This window comes from Thamnophis elegans, chromosome 7 (genome assembly GCF_009769535.1).
Source record: "Thamnophis elegans isolate rThaEle1 chromosome 7, rThaEle1.pri, whole genome shotgun sequence".
NCBI lineage: Eukaryota > Metazoa > Chordata > Lepidosauria > Squamata > Colubridae > Thamnophis > Thamnophis elegans.
The window spans coordinates 77,603,644-77,617,784 of NC_045547.1; the positions used below are offsets into that span (position 1 = coordinate 77,603,644).

Here is a 14,141-nt window from a genome sequence, read left to right on the forward strand (position 1 = left end):
TTACGTTGGGACAATATTGACATGGCAGATTTCCAAGCTAGAGAAGGTCTGTGGTCATAACTTCACCTTTGAAGGACTGTTTACCAGGCCTTGGCTGAATGTGAATGAGAGGAATTCACATTCGTTTAATAAAAGGGGTTTTGTCGGGACCAGGAATCTCCTTCGTGCTTTTTGGAGAAGCCTCGGCCAGAAAACTTTTTTTTAAATTTTTTATTTCTCATATATACATTCACAAATATATGATCTCATAACTGTTATTAATAATATGTACTTGTAACAATTTTTCTCCCCTACAGTTGACAATATACTTGAATCCATCTTATCTTACAACAATCCTACTTCTTCTTCCTTCCTTCCCTCCTTCCTTCCCTTCCCCCTTCCCTCCCTCCTTTCTTCTCTCCTTCTCTCCTTCTCTCCTTCCTTCCCTCCTTCCTTCCCTCCCTCCTTCCCCCATCCCTCCCTCCTTTCTTCTCTCCTTCTCTCCTTCTTCCTTCCCTCCTTTCTTCCCTCCTTCTCTCCTCTCCTTCCTTCCCTCCTTCCTTCCCTCCTTTCTTCTCTCCTTCTCTCCTTCCTTCCCTCCTTCCTTCCCTCCCTCCTTCCCCCTTCCCTCCCTCCTTTCTTCTCTCCTTCTCTCCTTCCTTCCCTCCTTCCTTCCCTCCCTCCTTCCCCCTTCCCTCCTTCCTTTCTTCTCTCCTTCTCTCCTTCCCTCCTTCCTTCCCTCCTTCCTTCCCTCCTTTCCTCTCTCCTTCTCTCCTTCCTTCCCTCCTTCCCTCCCCCTTTCTTCTCTCCTTCCTTCCTTCCTCCTCTCCTTTCCCTTCTCTCCTTCCCCTTCCTCTCCTCTACCCTTCCCCTCTTTTTCCCTTTCCTCCCCTCTCCTACTCTTACATTCCCTCCAATTCTTCCTCTGCTTTTCCCTCTCTCCTATTCCTCTCCTTTCTCCTCACCTTCCTATCTTTCCTTCTACTCCTCCCTCCATCCACTCTATCCGTTGTTGTGTTTACATATTTTCCTCTTCAGGGGGTGACCTGATTTTTTTTTTTCCTAATTGAAAGTTATAAAAAAAGGCAAGATTTACAAAATACAAGTACAAAAAGAGATAAAGCTCTTTACATATTTACAGCGCAGACGGCGCTGTTCAGAAAACTTTGTTGCTCTTTTCTGCACTCTTTCCGAGTCTCAACTTTTTTGTATCGTGGTAACTAAAATTGGACATGGTATTCCAGTGCAGCATAAAGTGGTACTAAACAGCCGTGCTGCCACAGTGGTTAGAATGCAGTACTGCAGGGCTACTTCTGCTGACTACCAGCTGCCAGAAGTTCAGCCGTTCGATTCTCACCAAGCTCAAGATTGACTCAGCCTTCCATCCTTCCGAAGTCGGTAAAATGAAGACCCAGATTGTTGGGGGGCCATAGGAGGTTTACAAACCGCTGAGAAAAGTTATTGCTACTATCAGTTTACATGATCTTGAAGTTATCCCACTGCTGGCTCATCCCGTGTTTCCCTGAAAGAAAGACCTACCAGAAACTTAAGCGGCAGCATGATTTTTCGGGGTGCTCATAAAATAAGCCCTACCCCCAAATTAAGCCCCGATTAAGATTGTCAGCCAGACAGATGCATTTACCATAATTCCCTGAAAATGAGACCTAACTGGAAAATAAGCCCTAATGCATCTTTTGGAGCTAAAAATTAATATCTGGTCTTATTTTAGAGTAAATACGGTACATAAGGGGTGATGTACTAGAATACCTAGATCCCTCTCACAGTTGAATCACATACCACCTATTCTATGCCTGTATATTTGTTTTTGTTGCCTGTGTATAAGTCTGGTCCCACTCTCCTTCCTGGATATCATAAGAGCAATTAAGACTTGCTGGAAAATCCAACTTTTTAGGGCGCGTCGGAAGGACCAGAGGTCGGGGATTATACGAAGCTCCGGGGGCAGCTCATTCCAGAGGGAAGGCACTCCCACAGAGAAGGCTCTCCCCCTGGGGGTCACTAGCCGACACTGTCTGGCCGATGGCACCCTGAGGAGGCCAACTCTGTGGGATCGCACTGGATGGTGGGAGGCTACCGGTGGCAGTAGGTGGTCTCGCAGGTACCCTGGGCCTAAGCCATGGAGCGCTGGTGGTCACAAGCTGAGAATTATCTGTAATAGGTGGCATGGCTGCAAGGCTAAAATGGCTGGGGTGCCACTGGAATGCCATCGGCATTGACAAAATCCCCAATCGGTCAATTGCGAAAGGCAGCTTTACTCGGAACAGCTTACATCCTGCGACCATCAAACCTCTACCTCTGCCTTATCTCAGGTCCCTAAGAAGGACAAAAATACCCAAATCCATTCTAAGCCACTGGGTGATTGTGCGACGAAACGCAATAGCAACAATAAAAATAATACTTTGCACTGACACTAAGTATTTCCTTCCTTTATTCATTTCACTGCTCAGCAGGGGTTGGGGGAAATCAGTAAAACTCATATCATCTTTGACCAATGAGTGCTGTATCGAGGAAAACTAACAGGGCAAGGAGAGGCCGAGACCGGAGAGATGCTGGGCTTACAGGTTCTGAAGCAGCCAATCCAGGACTGGCAACCGCACAAAATTGCCCAGGGCTTCTCCTAGCTGCCTTTCCTTCTCATACTTCAGCACAGATTGCATGACGTCTCCCACGCTGTAGTTTCTCTCCACAGCCACCGTGGAGAGTTGCTGGAGCTGCAGGAGAGGATTAGAGGAAGAGAGAAATGGTTGAACAGGTACAGTCTTTGACTCACAATCACAACTGAGCCCAACATTTCTGGGGTTAAGTGAGGCACTGCCGCGCCAGTGCCGGAAGGAGAAGTGAGCCGGTGGCTATGCGGGGTCTTGCTGGATGGGGCTGCTGGACCTGTTGCCATGAGGTGAGGCAATTGTCGGGGTGTGGATGGCCTGGCTGTGGTGGCCCTGAGGTAAACTGGTGTGGGGTGCGTGAGGCGTCTAAAAATAAATAAGACACCCACTGAATATAAGCCCTAGAACTTATTTGTCGGGGTGTGGATGGCCTGGCTGTGGTGGCCCTGAGGTAAACTGGTGTGGGGCGTGTGAGGCATCTAAAAATAAATAAGACACCCACTGAATATAAGCCCTAGAACTTATTTGTCGGGGTGCGGATGGCCTGGCTGTGGTGGCCCTGAGGTAAACTGGTGTGGGGCGCGTGAGGCGTCTAAAAATAAATAAGACACCCACTGAAGATAAGCCTTAGCGCTTATTTTTGTGCCCAAAAGAAAATAAGACCGGGTCTTATTTTGGTAGAAACACGGTACTTCCTGTCAAGAATGATTTGCACTTTCATCTACATTTGTCTTCTGCTCGCATCTTGTCAATAATAAGGAGGGGGGGGTGGATGGAATGTAGGGGTGGGAGAATGGTATTCAAACATCCGTCGGCTTCTGTGAGACATTGCTGGCATCTTAAGGACACACCGAGCAGATGTCCTGGCATGGCGGGTTGTTTCCCATAACAAAATGAACAAAAGAGATTAGTGGACATTTTGAATCGTGGGTGGACGGTAGGGAAAGCGGGAGGATTAACTATGCTTGCTTTTGTGCGGGAAACGCAGAGCTGGTTCCGCTTTTTCTATGCCAATGTGGTTTATTCAATAAAGTTTTATACTCTCAGTAATGGAGTGGTGCGGTGGCCTAGAAGTGGAAGCTCTTGCCTCACAATCAGGAGGCTGTTAGTTCGATCGCAAGGTTAAGGCAGATATTTCTCTCTCTGAGCACACTGAAAATATGTCTGCTGAACCAAACTCCGCATTGGCAACAGGAAGGGCATCTGGCCATTAAAACACTCTGCTAGCTCGCCATTCAGTTGCCCAGACTCCACCCCGCAAGGGATTATGGGATCATTAAAAGATGATGATGAGATGCCTCTTGGAAAAATAATGTCCCAGGAGGTCCTTTTTCTAGATTCGCCAACTGGACAGTTGACGTATTTGCATGCTTTCATGGACTACTTGTCTACGATTATAAACAGGAACAGAAAAAGTGTTTCTGCTCCTTCAAACCTGAGCAGAAACCCAACGCCATCCTAGTTTTAACTTCTCCTCACACGCTATTCCCCACACCCTCCCGGCGCGTCCAACTGTACCTTGTTCAGGGTTTCTTCGTCATCATCCATGAAGTACAACATTGGGACGTTCAACTGAGAGGCTGCCACCCATTGGAGAATGGCTTGGAGTTGCTTGTTGTGAATGCTTTCCGGAGCGCTCTGGTTAGCCACAACTACCTTACGTCCGGTAGGCGTGTCTTCTCCGGACTCTGCTCTGCTTTCCGGATTTCCCGAGCATTTTGAATAGAAACCTCCACTCATTTCCTCTCCATCTCCGAGTTCTCCAAGTCCCGACTCAGGATTGCTGTATTTGGCAATCATCAGACACAGCTTAGTGACGGTATCGACCAGTTTGTCAACGAAGGGGCCGCTCCCGCCTTCCTTCTTGGCATCGCACTGGTCCAGAATCATTTTGGTCAGTCCGGCTATAGCATCTTCATAAGAATGGTCCATATCGCAATGTCCCAAAGAACTTAGGCCTTCAGGAGCCTTGAAAGCATTCTGGATTGCTTCATCAGGCATCAGTGCCCCTGGATTTCCTCCTAATTTGTTGACGGTCTCATTGATGAGCTTCTGGATCAGCATTACGACCACGCTTGACATATCGTTCTCCGCGTTCATCCCAAGCTGCTCATCCTCACATTGCTTCAAAGTGTCGGACAGTTTTAAAGAGCCGAGGCCTTTATCTTGGGCCAAAAAGCCCAGGCCGCCACCTGCCTTGCTGGATCGGCCCCCTTCCACTCCATCCTTCATGGCGTTCTCCTGCTGCACCAGATGATATTGTATCAGCAACAACGCCGTCACAATCAGGTCTCTTGCCCAAGAATCAGTGGTAAGATTAGCAAGGTCTGGAATTTCTTGGGTTGGCATAGGCTTGGGGGGCATTGTGGTTGTTGTCCCTGTAGGGTCCTGATGTTGCTTCTGATGCCACATGTTGAGACCTTCTTTGATGATGTGATTGCCGACCGTTTCCGCACAGGTCATTTCCTTATCTTTCATGGTTTCTGATTTCGCCGCCGAGAACCTCATGTTCTGAGTCTTGGTGTCGGTGCCCCGGCCGGTTTTGATGGTAGCAAAGGCCATGCTCTGAGATTTGGCTTTCTCGCTGACCTGCTTTTGCACGATCAGAGCGTTGTGCAGGCGATTCAGCATGGCTTGGACGATCTCCGAGGCCTTTTGGCTGCCTTGCGTGAAGAGGCTTCGCTTCACGGCGGAAACAAAGTCAGAATCGGTCATGAGGGTCCCGGTGACATCATGTAAGTTCTTCATGCAGGAGTCAATCAGGTCGGACACCACCTCCTTGGAGTGTTTCAGCAGAACCTTCTTCAACACGGCGCATGCTATATTGGAATCGTTGACTTTGACTTTCATCGTCTTCATCACGGAGACCATCATGTCCGAAACCACATTGTTGGCATAAACCAGGATCCCTTTGCTCAGCGAGTTGTTGTATTCGTCAGGCCCAAAGCGTTTCCGATGGTGGAAGCCTTTGCCCTCGTCCCTTTGAGGCTCGCTTTTATTGGGCACTTCCGTGTTTTCCTCTTTGTAATAAATGGTGGTTTTCTTCTTGGTGGTGGGGCTTTCCTCGTAGCGGCACTCGCACATCTTGGTAGGGCTGTGCTTGGTATCCTCGGTCCCCACCCCAATGGAGCGGTGGCCGTGGTCCCCAGCAGCGGCAAACAGCGTGTTGTGTATGCAGGTGGGGTTGCTTTCCGAGCGGTCGTTCATCTCCTTGCGCGCCATGGCGATGGCAAGGTTGGAAAGCCTGTTGCAATAAAAAGAGACTTCATCCGGGTCGGGATTGGGGTTTGGCGAAGAGGAGCCTTCGCTTTCTTCATCCTTGGGTTCCTTCTGACAACCGGCCTTCATGCTTAAGTGGAAGTTGGGAGACCCCTTGTTGGAACTGACATTCAGACTGAATTCTTCATCGCAAGTATTGTAGGGTGCCGGAGAACGGACATTACGCTTGGGCAGGGTTTGACGTCCCTCGGACGGGTCCCTTGTCCTGGCCCTTCTGGCATTGTTACTGGCGTTCAACGCATCCGGGACACCAACATCAGGCTTCTCCAGATCTTGCCGGAGTCTGCTCAGGACCTTGAGGGGATCAGAGGAAGTTTGCTGGAAAAGCTTAGCAGAGTCAGTCTAAGAAATGGCATAAAGGACTTTTTTTTTTCATAACAAATCCCTCCCCATCATGTCATCCAGCACCAGTGGTGGGTTGTAGGCGGTACGCCCCGGTACGGGCGTACCGGAGCCTGCCCGGAACACTGGGTACCCTTCCGGTATGGTGCTCCGGAGGGCCCACCCACCCAAGCTCCTTACCTGTCCTTTAAGTGTTTGGCACTTCTGCGCATGCGCATGGCGCATATGGCGCCTGCGTGATGCTCCGCCGAGCAGCTGGAGCGTCGCGGAGGCTTGCAGAGGCGTCCCAGGCAGGTATGATGCATGCACACGCTGCACGCATCCACATGGGTGACCCCGGGCCCGTTCCAACCGTACTGGTTGGAATGCGATTCAGAACCCACCACTGACCGGCACCCAGTGTTTGATAGGTGGGAAGATGTCGCTTTGTCCAGGAAAATTAGCAGCTATCTTAAACTGCTGCCCTAAGTTGATACAGAATTGAATATACTGTACAAACAGAGGTACTCTAAGGAACACAATTGTTTCTTGACTTTGGACAGTGGGCAAGGAATGGCATCTTGAATACCGCCAATCAACAATGGTTTGGGCCAAGAAAGCTAGCACAAACTTGGAAAGTAGGGAAGGAAGGAAGCAGGGGTGAGCTGCTACAGGCTCGCTTGGGTTCAGGAGAACCTATAGCTAATGTTATGACCAGTTCAGAGAACCTCCAAATCCCACCCTGGCTGGCCCCACCCACCCCACACCGCCCCTCCCACTCCACGCCTCCCAGGAGTCTCCATGCAGCCTGTTTTGGATGTGTAAATGTAGGGCCTGTGCGGAGGCTCAGGGAGGGTGGAAAACGGGCCTCCTGGAAGTTCCGGAAGCCCGATGGAGGCAGTTTTCGCCCTCCTAGAGACTCAAGGAAAGCCTCTGGAGCCTGGGAAAGGCAAAAACACCCCCCCTCCATCGCCGCAGTGCAGGAGGCCAACTAGGCCACACCCACCATGGCCACACCTATCCAGCAACTGGGCAGAGAACCCATTGCTGAAATCTTTGAAGTCCATCCAAGGAAGGAAGGAAGGAAGGAAGGAAGGAAGGATTGATTAATTAATTAATAGAACTTAGACTTAAAAGAGAAGGAGACATTAAACCCAGGATGAATCAGATATCAAGACTTGAAATTTCAGATCCTGCTAACCCAAAATCGAAAACTCAGGGGAATCTGAGGTGAACAACAGGGAATTAAATCAATTATTTACAGTATGCCTAAAATGTTTTTCTTACCCAACAGAATGGAATAATAAAATGGAACAAAAAGGTGAAGATTAGGAACATGTAAGCACTGCTAATCATCCCTTAGCTGACTCTCTAATGCCCTATTAAGGACAAAGTAAATTATTCTGCTCCCAAGTTGACTTGATATAGATTTTGTGGTGAGAGCTGCGACTTCATTGCTCAAGCTGATATGGAGGAGGAGGGGGAAGGGGGAAGAAGGAGGAAGAAGGAAAAGAAGAAGTAGAAGGAAGAGGAGGAGGAGGAAAAAGAAGAGGAGGAGGCAGCGAGGAGGAGAAGGAGAGGAGGGGGAGGAGGAGAGGAAGAACAGAAGGAGAAAGAGAGGATGTGGAGGAGGAGGAGAAAGAGGAAAGAAAGAAAGAAAGGAAGGAAGAAAGAAAGAAAGAAAGAAAGAGAGGAAGGAGGAGGAGGAGGAGAAGAGGAGGAGGAGGAGGAGGAGGAGGGGGAAGACAAAGACAGAAGAGACTGGCTATGTAATATCCTACTATAGAGAAATAACCCAAAACACATTTGAGAAACCTCTCCAGCTATAGCTCAGCACGATCAAAAAATGCCCTAGAAATATCTGATCATCACCAAGGTGATATTCCTCAAGCCAGTCTTCTCATCCCACCCCAAGGACCACAGAAGAGGTTTTTGGCCTTCACCTAAAAACAAGAGCTGGCGGTGAGGCAGGAAAATATTTATAAACAGAAAAGCTGCTATTCTGTGCAACATGCCAAGATATCTTATGAAAACTGTGGCCAACCTAGTAGAGATTAAAAACCAAGCCCCAGATACATCATCTTTCACTTTAGACCAGGGGTGTCAAACTCAAGGCGCGGAGGCCGGATTCCGGGCCACGGGGTGCTTAGAACTGGCCGCCCTGGAAACAGCAAAGGACCGACCCGCGGTGCCTCTGCCGATGAAAATGGAGCTCTGGAGGGCTGTGTGAGGCCCTCCTGCACTACATTTTCACTGGAAGAGAATTGCTGGAGGCTATCGCAGCCAAAAATGAGGCTCGCAAGGGCCATGGGCACCACTCCGTTTTTGCTTGCAGGAGGCAGCCGAAAACGGAGCTCGGGAACCTGTTTTTGCTGGCCAAGTGCTCAGGTCGCCACAGGTGCTCCGACACGAGTGACGTCGAGGTGGCCATGCCCACCCTGGGCCCCCGAGGGCAAACACTACCCTGCTGCGGCCCTCAATAAAAAAAGAGTTTGACACCCCTGCTCTAGATCCTACTGACTGAAGAATTTATTTGTAGCCAGCGGAAGGAGCTCGGATGGCTTCCTGGACCTCCATATCTGTTGTGCCACCACAACAGATGTCTCCTTACCGTCCAGTTCTGTTGCTCCTTCTCCTCCTCTTTCTCCTCACCGGGTGTGTAACGCTCGACTTTACACAATCCACTCTGACTCTGTAACCAGTCAATGTTCTCTGACATCTGAGAGGAGAAGAAATTACAGCTAAAGGTGGAGATTGGACGTTTTACCTTGATGGTGTCGAGCCAGAAACCTTCTTTTCCCCCGCTGGATTTTTTTTTTTTCAAACACAAAAATAAATATTGAAGAAAAAACTCGAAGAATTGGAGGGGAAAAAATAAAAACAGCTCCGCCACTTACCAGTTTTTTACGGCCACGAGTGGGACTCCCAGTGTCTTCTGTTTCTGCAAGACCACAGAAGGTGGTACAGCATTAGCAAAGAAAGTCAACCTTTGGGTAAGCTCACATCATATAGATGTTTCCTATGTGTTTCCTTTTCTGCTGCCGCCAAATGTGAGTTAGCTGAGCTGCCTTTGGGGTTTCCTCCACTGTGAAACCAGGAAATATTCAGGGTTTTTGTCCCAAAGGCCCTTTCTCAAGAGATAAATGGACTTTCTTGTTTTTCTTTGAGGAGGTTTTGCTTCTCATCCAAGAAGCTTCTCCGGTTTTAACTTCTGACTTCTTCAGGAACTGAGGAAGCTTCTTGTGATGAGAAGCGAAACCTCCTCAAAGAAAACCAAGAAAGTCCAGTTGCCTCTTGAGAAGCACCTTTGGGACATAACCTCTTGCGTGTTCTCCAGGAATTATCCAAGGAGGCCCCCACAGGTTCTGCTGTTTGTTTATTTGTGTCTGAAGCATCACAACTAAAACAAGGCCTACTACTGGTTTGTGACATGGAGGTAAAGGTAAAAGTATCCCTGTGGATTTTACTCCCCTAGCTGTTGCCGACTCATCTCTGTTTCAAGGCCATTGAGCCAGCGCTGTTGGAAGATATTTCCGTGGTCATGTGGCCAGCATGATGTCATGGAACGCTGTTACCTTCCCATTGAAGTGGTACCTAATTATCTACTCGCATTTGCATGCTTTTGAACTGCTAGGCTGGCAGGAGCTGAGGCAGGTAATGGGGCTCAATCTGTCACATGGCGCTCGGGCTCTCAAACCTGGGCTGAATGGGGAGGGAATGCAGATTTTGCAATGGGCATTTTGCAGTATCCTTCCCTTGGAGTGGGGAGGGGATGGGGATTTTGAAGTATCTTTCCCCTGGAATGGGGAGGGAATGAGATTTTGCAGTATCCTTCCCCTGCCACACCCACCAAGCCACGCCCACCAAGCTACACCACACCCATCAAGCCACGCCCACAGAACCGATAGGTAAAAAAGAAATTGAATTTCACCACTGTTCCCACCTGCTACAATTTCCATCACTTCCTGCTGTTGAGGAGGCTGGTTAAGGAAGGTTTACTGTCCTCCCCTCCCTGCGTACCAAAAACAAGGACATGTTAAAACCAAGACAATCCCCAAACAACAGAACAATTAAAAATAAAACCCAGTCAGATCCTACAGGTTTACAAGATGTAGACTTCCTTTGCTGGCCCACCCCTGAAGGTAGAGACAGTTTGATATATGGAGCTTACACGTCTTGGCCTGCGTTGACCACAGAATGGAGGAAACCTGGCCTACCTCTAGAACATCAGTGTGGCCACTCACAAAGAGTTCCCCAAAAGCCGGCTTTTAGGCCAAGCTTCCAGGATGTCCCTCAAAGGCTCCCCACACTGTGGCCTCCTCTCTCATCCTCTCCTTGTCAGAATGGACCTTGGAGTCACAATGCCCAAGTGACTCTGCTGTTTCCATGGCAATCATCAACACCACCAGAAGGAGGCTCAGCAGCTAGCCAAGGCTTGGGAGGAAACGGGTGAAATGAGGGGAAATGCTGAAGACTAGTCCCCCCCCCCCCCCGGTGCATTTACGAGTTGGGTTTTACGGGGATTAAATTAGGGTCAACTTCTTTGTCCAAAGATGAAATCCACAGCAATGCTGGATATTTCTTCCTGTAAAACTGACCTGACTGCCAATTCCTCCTATTTCTCAATTAATTAATTAATTAATTAAATAATTAATTTTCTTTCTTTCTTTTTTGGGTACAAGTTAAGGACCCAAAAGACTGAACTGTGCAATAGATCCAGGATGCCCATGGCTCCTTCATCAATTATTTTCCAGATGGTGGGCAATAGCATTTGGTAGAACTTTATGATATATATATGAGATACATGAATGGATGGATGGATGGATGGATGGATAGGTTGATAGGTAGGTAGGTAGGTAGGTAGGTAGGTAGGTAGGTAGGTAGATTAGAGAGAGAGAGAGGTGGATGGATGGATGGATGGATAGATAGATAGGTTGATAGGTAGGTAGGTAGGTAGGTAGGTAGGTAGATTAGAGAGAGAGAGAGAGGTGGATGAATGGATGGATGGATGGATGGATGGGTAGGTATGTATATATGTATGTGTGTGTGTATATGTGTATGTATGTGTGTATACACACACACACATATATATATATATATATGTATACATACATACATACATACATACATACATACATACACATACACACATACATATATACCCATACCCATCTCCGGTGTGTACGTATGTGTATGTGTGTGTGTGTGTTTGCATGCACGCACGCACACACGCACGCATACATACATACACACACACACACACACACACGTACACACCCACACGCACAATATATATATTGTGTGTGTTACTTGTCCCAGCTTCTCCCAACCTAGCAGTTTGAAAGCACATAAAAAAAGCTTCTCCCAACCTAGCAGTTTGAAAGCACATAAAAATGTGATTAGAAAAATAGGGACCACCTATGCAGCATTCCGTGCGCCTTCAGTGTTTTGTCATGCCGGCCACATGGCCACGGAGAACGTCTTCAGACAGCTCTGGCTCTTTGGCTTTGTAACGGAGATGAACACCGCCCCCTAGAGTCAGGAATGACTAGGACATATGTGCGAGGGGAACCTTTACCTTAGATGGAGATCTAGATATTGATCCCTGCAAAATTGAAATTTTAATTCTATTTATTATTATATATGGAAACTGAAATCACAGCTTTTCTTATTTTCTTTTTCTTTAGCTGGTGTCGCACTCACATTCACATCAAGTTTTTCCTTAGAACCTAGGATGTTGTTACGTATCAACGTGGTATATATGTAGATCCAAGTAGTGTGGCTTTTTCTAATTTGACAGATGGAAATTCTGTCAGGGTTCAGATTGTCTAAGTGTTTAGACTGGATTTGGCACCTATCAAGTCCACCTATCCACCTATCAAGTCCTTTCCAAAGACCTGAGGTAGGCAGAGGTCGAAGTTTCTTGGTGTCAAAGGTATTGTTGCAGGATGTAAGCTGTTCCAAGTAAAAGCTGCCCTTTGCAATTGACCGATGAGGATTTTGTCAATGCCAATGGCATTCAAACGATGTTCCAGATATTTTGGGATTGCATTGCATCCAAGATACTTATTCTTATTCCTTTGCCACAGTTATTCTACCTCTATTTTCAGGTCTTTTGTGACTTTTTCCAATTCTTTTTCTTCTATTCTGCTGTCTCCAGATACTACTGATACCGTATTATTAAATCTATAGAAACACAGGAAGCTCCCAGGACTGATGACTATTTTATTGATTTGTGGATGACTTTCTGCTGCTACATTGGTGGAAGATTTCAATGATTTTCTGAAAATATTTTCCAGCCTCCTTAAATAATGCTTTTGTAACAGTGCTTTTCATACAACAAAGGTTTTTTTTGGTTGTACAAGCTATTGTGTTATTATGTGTCCTAAATGTAAACTAGATAGTATTTTCAATTGTCAACTCTTAGGAGTGACTTCTTCATAGCAATTATGCATTTTATAATTACAGTTATAAATGTACCTCTTTCTCTAAACTTATGTCACTGCTCTTTCTATAATGTATCCTTTCCAAACATTGACCATAAATCATAAATACATCTTGTTTCCACAAAAAGTTCTTAAGGAGTTTCCAGATAGCATTAAACATAGATATTGTCATTAATCAAAGAAGTCAGTTAAGTATTAAACATAAATATTGTTATTAATCAAAGAAGTCAGTTTGGCCTTCCCAGCAAATTCCATCATCTTCATTAACCATTTGTCTATGTCTTAAGTATTGCAAAATCTTTACATCTTTCAGTATAATCTCTTTAAGCTTCCTGTTGCACTTGTTGGGAGTTTTTGTGTAATCTCATCTGAAATTCCTCCAATTCCACTTTAAATATTTTTTTAGAAATTTGGGGCAGAATTCAGTCAAAGCCATGCCTTCCAATTTATCTCATCAAATGGACCCTTTTTGTTTTAATCTGTCAAAAAGAATAAATGCTCTTTTGTCGTATACGAGATTCTAATGGAATTTATTTAAGAACAATAAAATGGGTATTATCAATTTTCAAACACCAAAGTTTGCCTGGAGCTAAGGACCTAGTCGGTAAATCTGGGAGAGAAAATACCTTTCCAAAGGGGCTTTTTTGCCAACACAAAAATGCGAATCACAAAATAATTCAGGCCAATCAAAAACCATTTATTAAGGGGGAGGTCAAATCTTTGTTTACATGGTGCAGAAAACAAATTATTCATTCATTCAGTGTACGTGATGTATCAAATAACAACAAACCAAACCATAAAACATAAATTAGATGTGAAAATGAAATAACGGTGATCCTAAATAACATTGCACAAGTGACAAATTCACCTATTATATAACACACCCTTTCCAGCAGAATTTGCATCTTTCTTAATACGGGTAGTCCTCTACTTCACGACGATTTGTTTAGTGACCACTTGAAGTTACAAAAAAGCTGAAAACATGTGACTTATGATCAGTTTTCACACTTAGAACCCTTGCAGCATTTCTCATGGTCACATGATCAAAATTTTAAGGCTTTGCAACTGGCATGGACCTGTGACAGTTGCTCTGTTCTGGCTCCTGTGATCACCATTTGTATTTGTATCTTTTAATTTGTATTACTTGTTTTTGTATTATTTGTATTTGTATGATTTTATTTGTACTTGTATTATTTATATTTGTATTTGCATTATATTTATTTTTATTTGTATTTTTTATATTTGTATTATTTGTATTCATCACAAAGTCGATTTCACTCAAATAAAATCAATGGGAGAAACTAGATTCGCTTCACGACCACAGGGCTCCCTTAACAACCGCTGCCATCCGCTTAGCAACCGAACAGCTCTAAGTCACAGCTGGGTCGCCCGTCTAGCTTCGCCTCCGCTCCCGCGACTTAGGCCCCGCCCACCGCCTTTCGCCGCGAGAGCTCGCTCCGCAAACGGACGTCGCAGGCCGCGGTTTGGCCTT

General features: G+C 46.2%; 1 protein-coding gene across 1 annotated transcript; it reads right to left on the reverse strand.

The window, feature by feature from the left end:
- Positions 1-2,552: 2,552 nt before the first annotated feature.
- LOC116511713 (A-kinase anchor protein 3-like) lies at positions 2,553-11,375 on the reverse strand. The gene is made up of 5 exons (XM_032221882.1): positions 11,372-11,375; positions 9,101-9,144; positions 8,815-8,922; positions 4,122-6,224; positions 2,553-2,708 (listed from the first exon to the last, which is right to left on the reverse strand). Exons 1-5 carry the CDS (start codon positions 11,373-11,375, stop codon positions 2,553-2,555), a joined length of 2,415 nt encoding a protein of 804 aa, XP_032077773.1.
- Positions 11,376-14,141: the final 2,766 nt, after the last annotated feature.

Coding starts and splice junctions, on each gene's coding strand:
- LOC116511713 (XM_032221882.1), bottom strand. Junction 8,923..9,100: donor CTCGTGGCCGTAAAAAACTG/GTAAGTGGCGGA, acceptor TTCTCCTCTCAG/ATGTCAGAGAACATTGACTG. Junction 2,709..4,121: donor ACGAAGAAACCCTGAACAAG/GTACAGTTGGAC, acceptor CCTCTCCTGCAG/CTCCAGCAACTCTCCACGGT.